The sequence below is a fragment of the Nansenia antarctica genome (assembly GCF_963989245.1).
Source record: "Nansenia antarctica genome assembly, chromosome: 12".
Classification (NCBI taxonomy): Eukaryota; Metazoa; Chordata; class Actinopteri; order Argentiniformes; family Microstomatidae; genus Nansenia; species Nansenia antarctica.
Genome location: NC_137682.1, coordinates 18774859 through 18792866, shown reverse-complemented (window position 1 = coordinate 18792866; position 18008 = coordinate 18774859). Strand labels below are relative to the sequence as shown.

The 18008-nt window shown below is 42.3% G+C and overlaps 1 protein-coding gene across 1 annotated transcript; it reads right to left on the bottom strand.

The window, feature by feature from the left end:
* Positions 1 to 878: 878 nt before the first annotated feature.
* Positions 879 to 4343, bottom strand: pi15a (peptidase inhibitor 15a; the record flags this gene model as incomplete). Its single annotated transcript, XM_080542953.1, has 5 exons — positions 879 to 1014; positions 2205 to 2320; positions 2462 to 2594; positions 2915 to 3033; positions 4059 to 4343. The coding sequence occupies 5 exons, from the start codon at positions 4341 to 4343 to the stop codon at positions 879 to 881; spliced, it is 789 nt and encodes a 262-aa protein (XP_080399079.1).
* Positions 4344 to 18008: the final 13665 nt, after the last annotated feature.

Here is an 18008-nt window from a genome sequence, read left to right as displayed (position 1 = left end):
ACAAACTTCACTGAACCCATCGTTCTGAATAAAGCAACACAACCAGAGCACAACTCAGGAGGTGTCTGAACATGAGGAATACCTAATGACTATTCAAGGATGACAGTACACAGTACATTAGTTGAGTCTGACAGTATGCTTTTCACCTTGGTGTTGGTTAAGTTAGTTGGGCCTTCCATAGAAGTGTGCAGCCAATGGTTCCCAGTGGCTCTATGAGGCCATTCAGCTTGCTGTGTGTACTTTCCTCTGGTAAGTGCACAGTTATGAACATAGCCTCTCTTCCTATTTGCTACAGAATATGAATGGAAATGTCATTAACTGAAGCTCCTCTGTGGTTTTGAAATGGTTGAGTGCTTCATACAACAAGTTGAGACCTATGACCTCGTTCTTGTCTGGCCAAGACATAACCATTGAGGCAGACCACACAACGTATGTATGAAGCCTTTAGCACCGGTTGAACAGATTAGATATAAGCAGCTTTGATCGTGTTATCTTACATCAAACTTGAAAAAATGCACCATACTGTAACGTGCAGTATATGGTCAATTATAAACCAATACAGTAATACGGAACAAAAAAGCATCTGAAATTAAATCCGAGTTCTTCACAAGATAAATTATCTTCCTATCAATCAACCAATCAACCAATTCATCATATATAAAATCATAAAAAGAACACATTCTAATACAAAAAACGTAATACAATTATAATACATTATATGTACACATTATCAAAACATTTGCTGCCATTCCAATGTATGCTTGTATCTTAAATAAGCCCATATATACAAAATAGCATGGTCCAGGACTGTTGTGAAAATCCTTTTAGGGAGAAAATGTCTTTGTGGAAAGGTGTTGGATGTGTCGGACAATCTGAGTTTATTTGAACCAATGCAGGTAGTTTGTGTTGAGGGCAGGGAAGCACATGTTGTTGCTGCATGAACCCCCGTAGCTGGGGGGGCAGGCTGAGCATGGGACACCTACTTTGTAGGGGGCCTCTCCAATCCAGTTTCCCCTGGAAGACAGAAAGCGTACAGACAGTGAGTACAGTGTGGTCTTGAGGTACCGTAAAGAAATAGCTAGACCGGAAAGCTCACGGTTCAAATTGCATTATGCTATTGCGTGACTACAGTAAGAAAGATTTGAACTGCTCCATATCAGTGCGGCCGGAGGCAGTAAGCAGTTAGTTTCAAAACGGTCTGATCAGTGTTGATTAAGTGCTTTTCAATACCTGTTGCATGGTGGGATACATTTTCAACCGTTTGAGATTTTAGAGCCACAAGATCAAGGTTCACTTAGGTACACTTAAGTCAGGAAAAGCTCAACAAACACTCAATCAGGAAAATCTCTATATGGCACTATGTATAGACTATGAGAGCTCTATTGATTGCACATATGTTCAGTTGATGGTTGTGTTATGTGGTGGTTATTCAAGAGAATTCATGAGACTTTTTCTGATTTTCAGATTCCTATACACTCGAGTGTACAAATAAGAACACTTTTTTTTAATATATTTGTATTTTTTGTTGCTCACTCGCCTCACTTCTGAAAATTAAATCTGTTATTTAAAACATTTATTTAAAATAATTAATCTGCGTCTGGCATTAGTGTGTCTGGCCTTATTGTGACGACATATTGTGGCATTAGTGGGTTAAAAAAGGCCATCAATGTGCTGAGTCAGTTATTCTTAAACATCTCTTACTCAATGAGATTAAAAGGCCTGTGTCACAAGTCAGTCACAAGTCTCAACGGTCCATGAAACACCAGCCTTTGATTTCGTAATTATGGAAATAATTCTTCTGGAATTCTTGAGGAGTCTCTGGAGCCTTGGGAATGTAGTGCGCATACACAGCCTTGTATTGAAGTTTGTAGTGCCCATACACAGCCTTGTATTGAAGTTTGTAGTGCCCATACACAGCCTTGTATTGAGGTTTCTGAGTCTCTCAGCGACACAGGCGGAACAGCATTTTGAAGTATGTGTGCTAAAGCTCTAAGAGACAACCTTTTTGGATGGAGATTATGCTAGCAGGCTAAAGTGCAAAGTATTGGTTACGTATGTATATAAGAACTAACATACTCACTTACAGTACTGCACATCGTTGTTAAAAACACAAGGATAAGGGCATAGACACTGGTGAAAAATCATAAACCCTATTGGATAGAGTCAGAATGACCATACACCATGTGGTTTAACAGTATACTTACTTGGGTGAATAGTTGCACACTAAGTATGTCGCCCGTTTCCACACCGAGCCCCATACGTTCATATTGTTACACGTGTGAACAGCACAGCCAACTTTGTTTGATGTCGCCCACACCATCTGGAGATAGAGATAGAGCGTGGATCATTATCCAGTCTGTATGACATGGGTCATGAATGACTTACATTACATTGCATTTACTCCAAATACTGTACATGATATTATAGGGTTAGCTGACCCGTCGGATCACCGTGCACTTACCTGTGTATAATGTGTACACATGGGTCCATAGCACTTGAGGGGGCATCTGGGATTGCAGTCACGGGGGTAGGGAAAGACATAGTCTTTGACCTCATCGTACCATGGTTTGACAAGTTGAAGAATGGATCGATAGCTAGTAGACAAAGACAGACAGACAGACACAGATGAGTAACCGGAGTACCAGGAGTATCAAGACTGCTCGTTAAAGACAAATGGCAATGGGTGTCATGAAGGGTCGAGACCCACTGGACTATTGGGTCATGGCCAGAGATGGGGTCATGGCTAGAACCATTGGTTGTGTTTATTTGTTGGGTCACAGGGAAGCATTCCCTAAAGCCTAAGGAGGGGTCACGGTGACTGAAACGCCTTTCTGAAATTGGACTGAGGCATGGCCGTGACTTCTCAGGCCAGGCCCTTGAAGGGTACACATGTGAGGGGTCAAAGGTGACTCACCGTCCTGTTCTGACAGAGAGGTTCTGACCCAGGAACCTAAGGAGGTGTCGTGGTCCGTGTTCCCACATACAGGCATGTGCCCAGTCCTCAGCCGTCTTTGCCAGAGTCTCATCCCAGACCTGAACACAAGGGGACACAGGAGAACCACGGAACTGATTACGAAATCTATGGAAAATATACACACACAGAGCCTACTGTCTAACCTGATATAGAGTTAGAGTGTTACATAAATGAGAGAGTTGTTGTCACGAAAGAAGCTGACGTTGCTGTTTCTCTTACAAGGTTCCATTCACAGACAGTGTGCTGTAGTAGTAGCCTATCCAGCCTTGTCCAAGTGTTCCAAAGCAACAATAGAGCCAAAGATGTGGATTGGATCATGGTTAAGAAGTCCAACTCCTGGTTCGTGGTAAGCTACGCTCGCACGTGGCTCCCATCCCGAATGATGTACGACTACGCAATGGGGGGACACTTCCGCTGATGATTTCACTACTGCAGTATGCCTAGGATCATGACTATCATGACTGTGCACATTATTCAAGGAGGGATATGTCGGACCTGAAATATCAATTGAACCTCCTATCTTGGCATTTTTTTCAAATCGTCATCCGACTTTTGTGCATCCAAATGTGTGTTTGTCCATGACATACGACAGATGACTCATTATACACCCACACCCATAAGTCATTCATTAACCATCAAAAACCCCATCGGTGTGATGACTTGGCCTAGAGTTGAGTAGCAGTACCTTTGCACTCAACACTCTCCCACCAGCAGACCACTGGTATTACGCATGACCCCTCTCCTAGTGAGGGTCTACTTTGGTGGTCTCAGCCACTGAAATCTGCTCAACAGCTGGTAGTGGCCAAAATACATTTGTCACTGTAGCTTCCTGCACTGAATTACACATCCACTCACAACCCAAATGTTACCTATCAACAACACACCATTTTCTCTTTAGAATTATACCTACAGCTTGCTTGTGCCACTCTGTGAATTGTGTGTGCAATATGCTGTGTGCACTGGCAAAGTATGGATATGTTTATATAAATACAGAAAAATAAGGAAAATTTGTTTGGGGTAGAACTACAAACTAATTACATTATTAAACTGAATTGATAAAGTTGGTATACAGAATATCACTTACCATGTACTCCATGTTGGAAGCCGGGGGGAAAACCTTTCCTCTTACTTTATTGTGGTAATCAAGAATGGCAAGCATGTCGTTTTGGGAAATATAACGCTTCCTCCTGGTTTTGGGACTATTCGCGGTGTCTGCTCCATAGCCGAGTGCTGCGCCAAGATCGGTGAAATTGGTGGCTGGCAACGTCGTGGACACGGTAGGAGTACCGTTATTCATTGCCAATACACTTGTTGCTCCGCAAGATATGCACAGAAGCAGAACGTCTATGGCAAAGCACTGAGTTTTCATTTTTGGTTCGTTTTGATACCTGACAGAATGTATTATTCCGGGTCTTGAATTAATCTGAAATGAAAGCAAAAAAATACATATAGACCTTAGAATATGTTATATAACATATCATTGTTATTAATTAATTATTCATAATCATCTGAAGGCTAATGTGCACATTAAAAAAATGTAATGCAGCAATACTTAAAAAAATATATAATTTAAATCAAAAAAGAATTACTTGCAAATTTGCATCGATGCAATTGCATGTCTTTGCAAAAAATCTTTGCAAAAGTTCCAAAAGGTTTCCAAACGCATACGCAGAAGAATGATATCAGTGGAACAACAGCAGAACTATTCCTTCATGGAATGTTGGAAAAAGTCCTACCTTCTACTTTTGCAGCGGTATCAAGTGCTTGTGTTGCCAGGCGATTTTCTGTCCCAAGCTTTTGCAATAGATAGAGAGAGGTGCTTCCAAAAGTAGGCTGTCGCTCTTTGGAAACTATAGGAGGACTTCTGGAGTCTGGTTGGACTCGCCGGGTTTATATATGGCAGTGGACGATGCAGGAACTGTACGCCTGGTGCTCTGAAGGTGTGCGGAGTCCCTCCCTGTCACCTGCAACAAAAACATCATTTTGAAACACAGTGTTTTGTTTCTTCAATCCCATTCCTGGCAGAGCTTTGCTCAAGTTCATCAAACATCTGCTTTAGTTTTGCGCAGCTGTACAAAGTGAGAACGAAAACATATGATAAGATAGCAAATACTCCTGCAGACCAGCCATAGAGGTCAGAGGGATTGCTGAGGTTGTTGTAGCCATCATAGACCTGGGTGCCAGGTACTTCACCTGGGTGCCAGGTACTTCATAGTTCATTAGTTAGAGAATAGATACCCTATTTTATATCAATTATATGAATATATCATAGTTATATATCATAGTTTTAGAGCACACTTTCTATTAATTTTTAATATCTCACACTGTGACTATTATAATGATTTTAAGACCAGAACAACTGTTGATTATCAACATATTATATGATCATATAGATATGGCAAATAGGTATCACTGTTGCTAACTAGGACACATTAATGTCTGTTACAGTAAAAAAAACAAAAAACATTTGTGATATTAAGAAATGACCATTATAATACGTTTGCACTTTGCTTTTTAGCACTCAAGTGGTCAGAACCTGCATAAACACTACAGGGATATCCAGGCAGTTTTATGGGTTGGGGTGAGTGCCGGGTCCCTTTCTCCTATTTGTTTTCATTGTCGTATTCATTATACTGTAAAGATTACACTTGTTCAGTGTTTGGGTCCAGCAGAGCTTAGTGCCAGAACCGACATCAGGCCAAGTAAAGAACCCCTTCAGCAGGTCATCATTTTCTTTGGCAGCTGTTAGACAAATTAAAGCAACGTGACGCAGGAGCAATTTTCTTTCCCCACTCTTTTTTTCTTTTCTTTCTCCGGCAAATGGGTTCTTTTCCAAAATTTTCTTGGAAATGATTGACTTTTCAGGTGCTGGAATGGTGGGAATAGTGTATATCACTCAAAGGGTGGTGTGCAGTAATATCCATGCATTGTTTGAGCCCTTCTCTGTACTTAACCATCTATACTCTTTTACGTATTGGTACCTGCACTTCTATCAAAGCGTATTGGTACTTTAACATCATTCTAAATGACCAGGATATTAAGCAGACATGTCCCCTTCTTAAATCTTCGGAATTTTTCCTCACAATTTTCAGAAGTTGATACTCCACAGGAGTTATTTGGTGATTGCACATTTACATTCAGTTACATACTTCAGTCAGCTACTGTACACCTGCAATCTCTCAATCAAAAGCTGGCTATCAGCTTTGTTGGTTTTGGCCAAAAGAGGTCCATGTAGACCATAATATGCCGTCAATCAACTGCTGCAAAGCCTATTGCAGCTTTTCTATGAGGCGAGTAAAGCTTGCATTGGATTGCATGGCTGATCTTGCCCATTGATTGTTTGTCAATACGTCAAAATCAAAACTAATCAATTGACCATCCATCAGTAGAGTCATGGTGACCATCCTTGGTCCCGGACCCTCCAATGACCCTGCAGTGTGGCCGCAGGCTGCTTGTTTAGAGGTCTGAGGCTCTGTCTGCTGTTATGGCTGCACACTGTGCACCTGTTAGATGTTTTGACTCATCCTCTCATATGGAACCAATTTAGTTCAACCCTTTGCCAAAGACTCTGAGCATCACAACGATGAAAGAAACTACTTTCCAGATCTATAACTATAATCCCGGTTGATATCCGTTATGTACGTTGGACTGTTTGCCTTCATTTTATACCTTCATTTACACCATTTGAATTATTTTTGCCATTGAAAGAGAGATTTGGCATGAGAGTGTTTTAAAGCACAGAACAGCATACAGTGTACAGTGTAATGGATGCTTTCATCTAGATCTAGGCCTGCGCTCCATCACCTGTTAGACCAAAGTTATGCGCCCTCTCCATGTGCACTCCTTAATGGAGGTAGCACATGATACAGCCTAGTCTCAAGGCTCAGGTTTGCTCAGTGAACTCAGTGACTTTAGAGAGGTTGAACCACTATTATCATATTATCAGAAGCGTAATTAGGGCTTTATTTGGGGCACAGGCCGCTCCGAGGGCCTTGGGTCTGTTTTGGAAAAGCATTCTTTTTCAGACAGAGCATTTATTTACTTACAATATATTGTTCCAAGTTTCCCCCTGCCTTCCCCCTCTTCTGAGGCCTCTCGAAGCCCAGTGTTGATGCCAATACAGAGAGAGTGAGATGCAGCAGAGAGAATAAGAGAGAGAGGGGAAGAGTGAGGGTGTGTGTGTGTGTGTGTGTGTGTGTGTGTGTGTGTGCGTGTGTGTGTGTGTGTCTGTGTGTGTGTGTGTTTGTGAGAGACAGAGAGAGAGAGAGAGAGAGAGAGAGAGAGGGAGAGAGAGAGAGAGAGAGAGAGAGAGAGAGAGAGAAAGAAAGAGAGGGAAAGAGAGAGCGAGGCATAAAGACAAATAAACAGAATGATTAAAACCACACATTTTTCTGGTTCAGATATTCAGGTATCTTACTGCTGCAGTATGTTATTCTACAGCCCGTGCATTGTTATTATTTTTTGCAAAAGACACTGAAAGTATCCTGACAAATAAACAAGTAAATGAATATCCTAAGGGATGGGCTGCTCTGTCTCTCTGTCTGGTTGGCTGTCTGTCGGTCACTCTAGCAATCAGAGCTTACAGACTCCAACCCAGCTGTGTACTCCACCCAGGGCTATTGTTACATCGCTGGCAAGGCCTGCCGCGTCTGGGAAAATCACTTAGAGGTCGTCAGTGTGTGTGTGAATGAAGGGATGAAAATTAGCTCTATTATGATTTGAAAAGAGAAACCTTGAAGCCAGGAAAAGGTTTAGAGCTGAGAAGATATACGGTGTGTGCTTTGGCCACACTGGAAATGTTCAAACGTACCTATACGTTTTCTAATAGCTGAAAATACTGTATGTCCATATGCCTGTAAACAAAAAAGATGTACAAATGGGTCAAAGATCTTGAGACCAGATATGCACTGAACATTCTTGATAATGCAATGTGGAAAGAATGCAATGTGGAAATAATGATCATACTGATTAAATTATGTTTCATTGTGTTTTTTAGACGTTTCAACGTTTACAGATAGTTCAAAGCCATGCTGCTGAACTTCATCTTTTTGTCTCGCTTTTGAAGCTTGCCTTCATGTTCAGAAAGGGCATTTGGGCACTGGGTGTTATAATAGGCTGTGGTACTGGGTCAGTTTGGAAAATGTAAAAAAAAAAAAAATAGAAGAAAAAGTTCAGTGATGTCACAAGTTTGTTTTGGTTGGCTAGTGAGCCAAAAGAAATTGTGACAGTTCAGAGCCGTTTACATTGGTCAAGAGCCCAGTCTCCAACTTCAGGTTGACCAAAGGCTGCGTCTTCAACACGCACCTGTTAAACATTGTATCAGTAGAATATATGGTTACATAGCAAATATTGTATATTTCTCACAGTGAACACACTTTCAGCAGGGCAAAGGCATGTTGACATTAAAGGCATCGACTGCTGAGAAAGTTTTGCTCAGCATTCCCATAAGATGTGCAAAACTGGATCCAAACTCCTCCCTTGTTGAGAGAGCTACAAGCACAGTAATTCAGAAAATAAATACGAAAGTCCTTTGATCAAAGTGTGTCCTCCTGGCTGAGCTTTAGATTAACTCAGAATGAATTTCTTGTGTGGTTTTTATAGGCTAAAGCTTGATATTGTCACTAATCTTGGATCCCACAATGTCATCTCTCAATTGAGATTCTGGGGGGCGCAGGAAGTAAAAAGTGCTGCTTGAAGTTGTAAGCAAGTCGACACCCCATGAAAGCTGAAGTTTTCAAATGCCAGCATTTCACAGGTGGGCAGTGGGCAAAGAAATTGATTAAAAACAAAATATCTGGTAGAATTCCCTGCCACCATTTGAAGCACTCCTCTCTACGTGTCACTGGTGAAATTCACCAGATGGTACCGCCTCCACGTCTAATGCCAGGTATCGTCATTCTAGAGCGACCTCTCTTTGCCTGAACTATGATCAGTGTGGACAGAGTCCTGCTACTTGTCTTCAAAGGCAACACCGCCTCCCATCAGCACTTTCCGTTCTGTGTCCTCCGTCAGAGTCAGACTCTCCATTTAAATGGTGAATCTGACGTACTGAGACTTCCATGTCAAGTACATGCCTTTATGCACAACGCTCCACCTCGGCATGCACTGTAAGATCCTTGGAAAACGGGAAAAAACGGTTGTAATAACAGTGGTACGTAGTATATTTAACTGTATTTAATTTTATGGTCATTTAATTACACAGTCATTACACAAGTTAGTATATTGTTGTTACTCTGGAATGATACCTACATACGCGTTTAACTGTTGCCACGTGGCCTTGTCTGGACTATAATCCAACAACTGCATCCATACTTGACCACTAAAACTCCTTTGCAGGACTGAATGCTTTTCTCATGTTGTTGTCTAGATACAAGCCCGGGTTCCTGTTTGGTCAGTCAAAACACTGTCTGGAATCCAGAGTGACTTTGTCCCCAACCACGGTGAAGCAGAAGACACAAACCATACAGGCCTTTAAGGCAAGAGTCAAGTGCAAACAGCACATGACACGGAGGAAACCATTGAAACCTTGGTGCAGTGACAGGAATTCTCTTGGAATCTCAAACAAGAAATGCATTTTTTTCAATGTTGTGTCTTTTCCTAAAGATGGTTTACAGTGAATACAGCTGTGGTCAATGTTAGGTGGAATGTTAGGTGGGGAAACTATACCAGAAACCTTGTGTCATAGTCTTTACGGTGCTTAAAAACCATACATTACGACTACAATACCTCCAGAACATTCACCTTAAACACTCCCCTTTTTCTCAACACAGTGTTTCGGGTGTGGGAAACCCGATAGCATTACTAGACAGGAGGGCTTGACTTGAGGAATAAGTCCTCCAACCTCTGTATCTATTTTTGACATGCCACATTCCTTTGCCCCCAGATATTCTCACCCATCTATAAGACATTTACAGGCATCTTTGATGCTCGGGGCTTGTAAGGGAGGACAGAGACGGGACTGTGGTCGCACACAGACATTTCACAAGAGGTTCTGATGTCAGCTGAGCAAGAGACACGCAAACATGAAATATCCACCCAGGGGCTAAAATTAGTGCAGAGACCGTTTTATGATGTATCTTTATGACAACAGGTAACAAAAAAACGATCACCTCAGACAGAGAGAAAACCCAGGGGAAAACTAAATGTGTCTAGATAATAAATCGAAAACAATCACTTTCCATTGTACCTGTTTGGATTGACGAGAACATTGTCTATGTTTTTCCATCTCCTCATTTTGGTTCTTATTTTCCTTCTAACAGGTGTAAAAGCTGCAATGTATAGTAAACCTATCCCCTCTCTGCCTCTTGTAGAGGAGTCTGTCGTGTGTCTGCCCTGTCGTAAGTGAGAGAGACAGTTCGTTCCCCTGTGCCTGTAGAGGTGGAGGTGGCTGCTGGTGGGGCTGGGTCAGAGTTACAGCCGTGGCCTGGCTGTGGTTGGCTGGCTGTGGCTGGGGAGGCCTGGAGGCTGTCTAGACAGCAGATGAGGGATGAGCTGAGGCCTGGCACTGGCAGACAGGTCCTGTGGCTGGGCCTCTGGTCTGGTTGTTTCTGGGCCTTTGGCTCTTATGCTGCACCTCTGCATTGATGTGGAACTCACTTCATATACCGTCAATGTGTAGCACCCATAACCCCATTGGATTGACTGGTGTAATGACTATGTGATTACAGAGTGTATATATATACCAAGACCCAACCTGCCTCGTCTCAACAGTCCAAGCTGGTGGAGGTGGTGTAATGGTGTGGGGAATGTTTTCTTGGCACACTTAGGGGCCCGTAAATACCAATCAATCATAGCTTGAATGCCACAGCCTATTTGGGTATTGTTGCTGATCATATGCATCACTTCATGGACACAATTTACCCATCTCCTAATGCCTACTTCCAGCTTCCGATAATGCACCATGTCACCAAGCAGAAGTCGTCTCAAACTAGTTTCATGAACATGAGAATGAGTTCAGTGTTCCTCAGTGGCCTTTGGGATGTGGTGGAACGGGAGATTCACAGCTTGAAAGTGCACCTGAAAAATCAGCACGAACTGAGTGACGCAATCATGTCATTATGGACCAGAATCCCAAAGGAATGTTTCCAACATCTCGTGGAATCAACGCTACGAAGAACTGAGGCTGTTTTGAAAGCAAAGGGAGGCCCTACCCGAGTATTAGCATAGTGTTCCTAGTAAAGTGCTCAGTGAGTGTATATTGCAAGGTAATGCAAGTTTTTATAGCGCAGCTGGAAAGTCATTTACATGATGTAAAGATTGATACCGCAGCTTCCCCCCAGACATTCCTTGACAGTCCGACCTAGAGAGCATGTCTGCTCTGTCCCTTGAAAATCATGACTTGCATAAATCTGTGCTTTTCCTATAATCAAAATGTTGCTGAAGATTTACGATTGGACTGGATTTTTCATCATCCGCTCCTGAAGAAACGGTCAAGCTCCCAAAAGGGGAAGAACAAAAAAAAATCCATTGACTCCGGCTCCTGTTGTGGTGGGTGTGACCCGCTTGTTGCTTATTGGCTTCTGATACAGGGGTTCTGTATGGTTGCGAAGCCGCTGACAAAAAAGTTGCACCCGTTGGCTTTAAGTTGTGTTTAGTAGGGAGTGGTGACATCTGGTGAATTGCACGATTTCAGAGTTGAAGAATACTGATTGCAAATATGTTAGGCTGCATTGTTTTTATGTCCGATTTTGTTGGACCTGATCCTCTTAGAGCCTGTTAAAAAATGCTATGAAACCACCTGGCAGAGAACAAAGGACACACAGTACGCTAATGCCTATGATCCTATTGTTACGCTCTGGTTACTCACTTTGCGATGGATGTGCGAGACACTACTGAAACCACAAGTTCCACAGTTCCTCCTAGCTTAGTTCTAGTAGATCAAGCAGTTCAGTTCAAGGTCGAGCAAGAAGACAATGCTAGAAATAAACCCTGTCGTCAGAAATGTACATTTGGAATAGGAAAGTTGAAATTACATGCCGAACCAGGCTGTTAGGTGCTGTAGGCTTTAGGTTTTAACAGATACTTCAAAATATTCTTCACAGTAATGAAAGTAGTGCAGCGGTTCCAAGCTAAATGTTTCGCTACTCTTAATGTATCTGAGGACGTGAAGCTGCATACCAGCCCGTGGCGAAGGGATGCATTACCTTATAGAGAGATGTTGAAGGGCCCCATTTGGCCACAGAAAACCTTGTATTTACGTTTGTTTTTGGGAAGCCAGGAAAGACACAACTGCTCTAAATAGAATAAGAATTGCAGTGGTCTGAAAACTTACTGTCTACTTTCAGTCTGAACAATGTTTCTCTTGTTGTTGATTTTTTCCGTTCATTTTCTGTTGTCTTTTTTTACTCCCTCGGTTTGGCCTGCACAAAGATGTTGGGATCTGAAAGTCTTAAACATATAGAATGAGAGCTTAGAAAGAGACAGTGTACCACTAGAACTGTCAAGCACTGAATCCTCCGCTAAATGAAGGTTGCGTACTGTTAGCTTGTCCTGACGTAACCTAAAAACACTAACCCTGAGAAAACACACTAGTGTGCAGTAGGTCCTGCTGCTTTTCAAGTTGAATTAACCCATCTTGCCGGCTATGTTTTTCTTTGTTCTTGATGACACTATTGAAACGATCAATCTGCCGCTAGCATCCCTTTCCTTGCCTGTGATCTGCGATGACATCACTGTTTGTGTTGGGTTTCCCGTTATCAGCGAAGTGGGAGTTTGTCGTGCTCTGTGTTAGTGGAGGCGTGATGAATGGGAAGTTTCTGTGGAAGGATAGTCTCTGTGGGATTGTTGGGTCTCACCCCTTGCCCTTTTTCCTCTGTCATCATGAACCAGGCAAAAGTGATGTCACCACAATGTCTGTCTGTCTGTCTGTCCATGAACACAGGCCTACTCCTCCCTGGACTGACAACATTGGGAATTGTCAGTTCAACATATATCATATCAGTGTTATCTACCGGTAGGTCAAGGCTGATTCATAGGGTCATGGCTAGAGATTGTGTTGTGACTAGAAACACGTATTTGTTTATGTGGTGGGTCAGAGGAAAGTTCCATGGAACCCAAGTATGGGATTCTATTGCCACAGATGAAGTGAAAACAAGGTGCTTCTCAAAGAGATACAGACAGGTCTTCATGTCCAGGAACATCTGCTCAGCACATACACTGGCAAGCAGCTGCTTCATAGTTTCACCCAGCATGAACTATAGTATCTGTCCCATAGTCTAACTCAAATCAAGTCCTTCCCCTAGCCAATCAAAACAACCCACACATCTCCTCCCTCACTCTACTGCGATGGTCATCTTCTTTTCTTGACTGTTTTTGTTTAAGTCACAAACATATTTTCAGATGTTGTTGTATAATGCAGCTCTTTTTCGTGAGTCTTGAACTTGTTGTGAAAGGTGGCATCCCTTGTAAGAATTTATTACTTTTTCTCATCTGGTTCAACCCAAACAAATCATGTTTAATGGGGCAAATACGCAGAAGACTCTAGCTTAATTGCAATGTCCAGCCAGCTGTTGTGACAGCAGAATAATGACATCATGTAGGTGTGATGATATTGGTGTATTTAATGACCTACTAAAGAAAACATATAATCAACTTCAGCTTTCATGTAGTTGTTAGAAAGTCTACTGACTTTGAGGAGGATTCAGTCCTTGGTAAACATGTTATGATAACTTATAGGAGAGTTGCGTCTGTTTGTCTTGCAATTAGTGTAAGTGTCCTGGGAAGTAGCATACTGGGACTTTGGTCAGATCCCCACCAGGGCCAGCTACTTTACAACTTCACTAGGCTGCATTTACACCGCAGGTCGTAATGCCTAGTTCCGATTTAGTGCCTTTAAACGATTTTTTTTAAACGCCTGCTTACACCTACTTTTTCAAATGACCCACATCTGATACCTGTGCTTACACTGGTAACATAATGACCCGCATGCAACCCGCATGCAGGGCCGCTTTAAGGGGGGGCTAGCTGGGGCGGTGGCACAGGGCCTCGCGCTTTGGAGGGCCTCGCGTGAGGCAGGGTAAAAAATAAAAATAAAAATAAAAATCTTTTTTTTTTTTGGTACCCTGGCTGGCGAGGCCCTCCAAAGCGCCAGGCAAGGGACCATATTATTATTTTTGCCTTTAATACATTTCTAAATGTTCACACATGTGATAATCATAGTCAATCATACATCTAAAATCTAGCATACCTGTAGGACAGGGAGATTCTTAGCAACAGAAAAAAGTAATTTCCCCCTATGACACCTTACGTGAAACGTGAAAACAATTTTTGGGCGCGCGTTGACACTTGTTGTGCATAGTGACTGCTTAGTGCAACAGACAAAATGCAGAGGGAACGAGACCGAGGAAGAAAATGTTAATCGGGTGCTGAAAAAAGAAATACAAATAAAAGAAAGGAAGGCTTCAGGGCCTCGCATAGAGGTTCGTTCGAAACATTTCTAAAAACAAGTGAGGCTCCCGTTAGCACCGAAGAAGCTAACGTTACTGCTAGCACTAGCAATGCTAGTAGTAGCACGGCACAGCCCCCCCTGAGAGGCAAAGATGATGTCTCTGAGGTGGAGGAGGACAACTGCTACACCGGCAGCAGTGGGGCTGCCCAGCCCCAGGTGATGATGGTCAGGAGTGGCGAAGTAGAGGATACGGAGGCGGAAGATGGAGCTACTCAGAGCAGCAGCAGGGCTGAGAGTGATGGAACGCAAGACGAGCCTACGGTGTTAGATATGTCATGTATGATGATCCTGGTAAATTGGCCGGTACATATGGACTCTACAGTTACAGAAGTGATCATTAGAAGAGGTCCCCCAAAGATGAAACCTGGATTTAGTTATCCTAAAAATAATGAGAACAGGAACTTTAGTGAAACTTTATTTCTCCGAAAACTACCAAATGGGGAAAAAATAGAAAGAAAGTGGCTTGTGTACTCTCAAAAACGGGACATGTCTTTTTGCTTTTGCTGTAAGCTTTTCAACATAAAGGATAGGCCTACATGGTGGTGAGTAACATCTCTATTCATGTCAATAATGGCTTGTGCGTATTTAATGTTGGGTATGATGACTGCTTTATCCTAAATCCTAATCCTTTACGAGTATAAAAGGTTTGAAATGAAACAAACATGGTTGTAAACTATCTAAATAAGTAGATATGCTATTGTCTATCAGCACAGCATGTGAGCGCATTTCTTGCAATATATCGGTGCGTGCGTGTCGCGCGGTTATAACAGTAGCCTACATCATTATAAAAGGCCTCGCAAATCTGACTTCGCACAGGGCCTCGCATATCTCCCAAGCGGCCCTGCCCGCATGAGTACATCGAAAACAGACGTAAAAAGTAAACAGACAGCCGGGACTTGCAATGGACGCAAACGAGACAGAAATTATAATCCCTTTTATATATATTATAATATAAAGCTATTGCTTTCCGAAGTATGTTTAGAAGTCTGCTAAATATTTCTCACATTTTAAGAAAGAGGACTTCACTGTTGAAGTGAGTGAAACTCACGTCAAATTTCATCAAAATGCGAAGACCGTCGTATTTTCAATCACGTACAAATCAGAATTGAGCGTTATATGCAACTTGCATGCTTAGACCACAGTTAAAATGACTCGTATCCGATTTGTATCTGATTGAGGCCGGCTTGAGAATGAGGCCTGAATCGGATCTGAGAATGTGAGATTCAAGCAAAACATCGGAATTCTGTCACTTTGTGTAAATGCAGTGAAGCAGCTGGTGAAAGCGGGAACAAGTCGGCAATTGACCAAATGTTCAGACTTTTATTCAGAACATTTTAAATAAACGTCTACATTGTCCAAAGTCAATGACACACTCGCTAGTCAAGCCATTGCAATGCAATGGATGCAATGCAATGGATTCAGTGACTAATCCCCACTACTACCTATTTAGTGTAGATTGATTTTAACAATTTTAACAAAACTGACATTTATTTTATTATTATTAAAATAATATTATTATCATTTTATTTATTATTTACATTTTTCTGAATAAAAGTCAGAACATTTTGATTGTTTGCCGCTTTCACCGACTGCTGTCACATAATTAGGTCTTGGTCAATCACACTAGACAAGGTCTGTGTTTGATAGTTCCGTCCACCTGCTCTGTGATACATATTATACCTTACATGTAAGACATTATATACAATATCTTATAAGACCATATCTCTATAACAATTTATCAAGCATTTATTGATCATGTAAACAAACCATTTCACTTGGTTACGAGTGAATTTTCAAAAGAAGCCTACCCACGCTATCTCCCGGCCACCACGTCAGACAAGCCACGCAGAACCCTTGGCCCTTCACTCATAGATTCATAAGTCATAATATTTGCTTGTTTAATGAGTTCTCTAAGACTTGGCTTGGGGACTCCCAGTGGGCTGGAGCGGGCCCAGAGATGGCCATGAGAATGTTGTTTCAGGTTCCTGCCCCACTTTGACACAGAGAGGTCCAGCTGAAAGGGTTCGGTGGGACACAAGCCCAGAGAGTCCCCCCAAAGTGGAGCTCTTTTCACCAAATATGATGTGTGCAATGACTCTTATTACTACGCACAGGACTGGAAACCACCGAGCTCAACATGTTTATGCTGGACCAGGAATGAATCATCCGAAATGAATAGCGTTGTTGATGCTTTAATGATTCAAGCAAGCGGTCATTCAAATCACTTCATCTGTCATCAAACAAGTCATACGTATGAACGTAGATAATAGATCAAACACTTCCCACTTTTATGGGAAATAGGCCTAACGTTTGAGTGTTTCCTAATATGCTATGAGTTCACATAGTAAACAGTAAACTGTTATTGGAAAATATTGATCCATGTAGTGATAAGGATTTCTGGCTATGTTGTGGACTGCAACCTGCTTTGCTTCAGCAAGTGTTTTGACTGTTCCCTACAATTTCTGTTGGCTGTGAGCCTCACAGAAACCACATCTGCTCACTCTCATAGATATTGGTTGTTTTCTTGTAATAAGCAGTGTTGGGGTCGTTACTCAAAGTAATATATAAGCTATTACTACTTAGTTCATTCAACAATAACAAATGAATGAATGAATGAATGAATGGTCTTTATTGTCATTTATACAGTACAGGTACCATACAACAACATTTAGGAGGGAGGGGGGGGCTCCCCTGGTGCTTGGAAAAAAGACTAAAAACAAGAGAAAAGAGCTGGTTGACATAAATAAAGGCTATGTACACTATCTACTATACTATACTACTATACTATACAATAAAACACTGTGCTGTACACTATGCTATGCTATAAATATCCTAACTTTTTCCTATATCTGAACCTTATGTACACATGGGTTGTCATATTGCACATAATATTTGTTGCACATTCATTAAAGTGTCGCAGTTAGCAGGTTTAGAATGTTCACAGTTGTATTACAATATTGCACTTGTGTATACAATCTAGTAGCTGCCATCAAATTGTCTAGATTGTCCAGGGCCTAGAACCTAGGTCTTTGCTGTGTTCAGGGCCTGAATGGCCCTAGGGTAGAAGCTGAGCTTCAGTCTGTTTGTCCGTGCGAACATGGTCCTGAACCGCCTGCCTGAGTGCAGCCGAACAAAGTGTTCGTTCCCAGGGTGGGATGGGTCCCTGGAGATCTTGGAGGCCTTCCTGAGGCAGCGTGTGTTGTATAGCTCTTCCAGAGAGGGGAGGGGGGCGCCGATGATCTTCTGGGCTGATCTCACGACTCTCTGTAGCGCTTTCCTCTCTGCGGCTGTGCAGCTGGAGAACCACACGCAAATGCAGTAGGAGGATGTTCTCCACTGTGCAGCGGTAGAAGGTCACAAGCAGCTCCTGTCTGAGGTGGTAGTTGAGATGACTCTCAGGAAGTAGAGCCGCTGCTGTGCCTTCTTGATGATGGCTGCTGTGTTGGTCCTCCAAGACAGGTCCTCCTGTATGTGCACCCCCAGGAATCGGAGAGTTGAGACTCTCTCCACGCTCCCTCCATTGATGAGCAGGGGCTGGACCTCAGATTTTTTCCTCCTGAAGTCCACGATGATTTCCTGGGTCTTTAA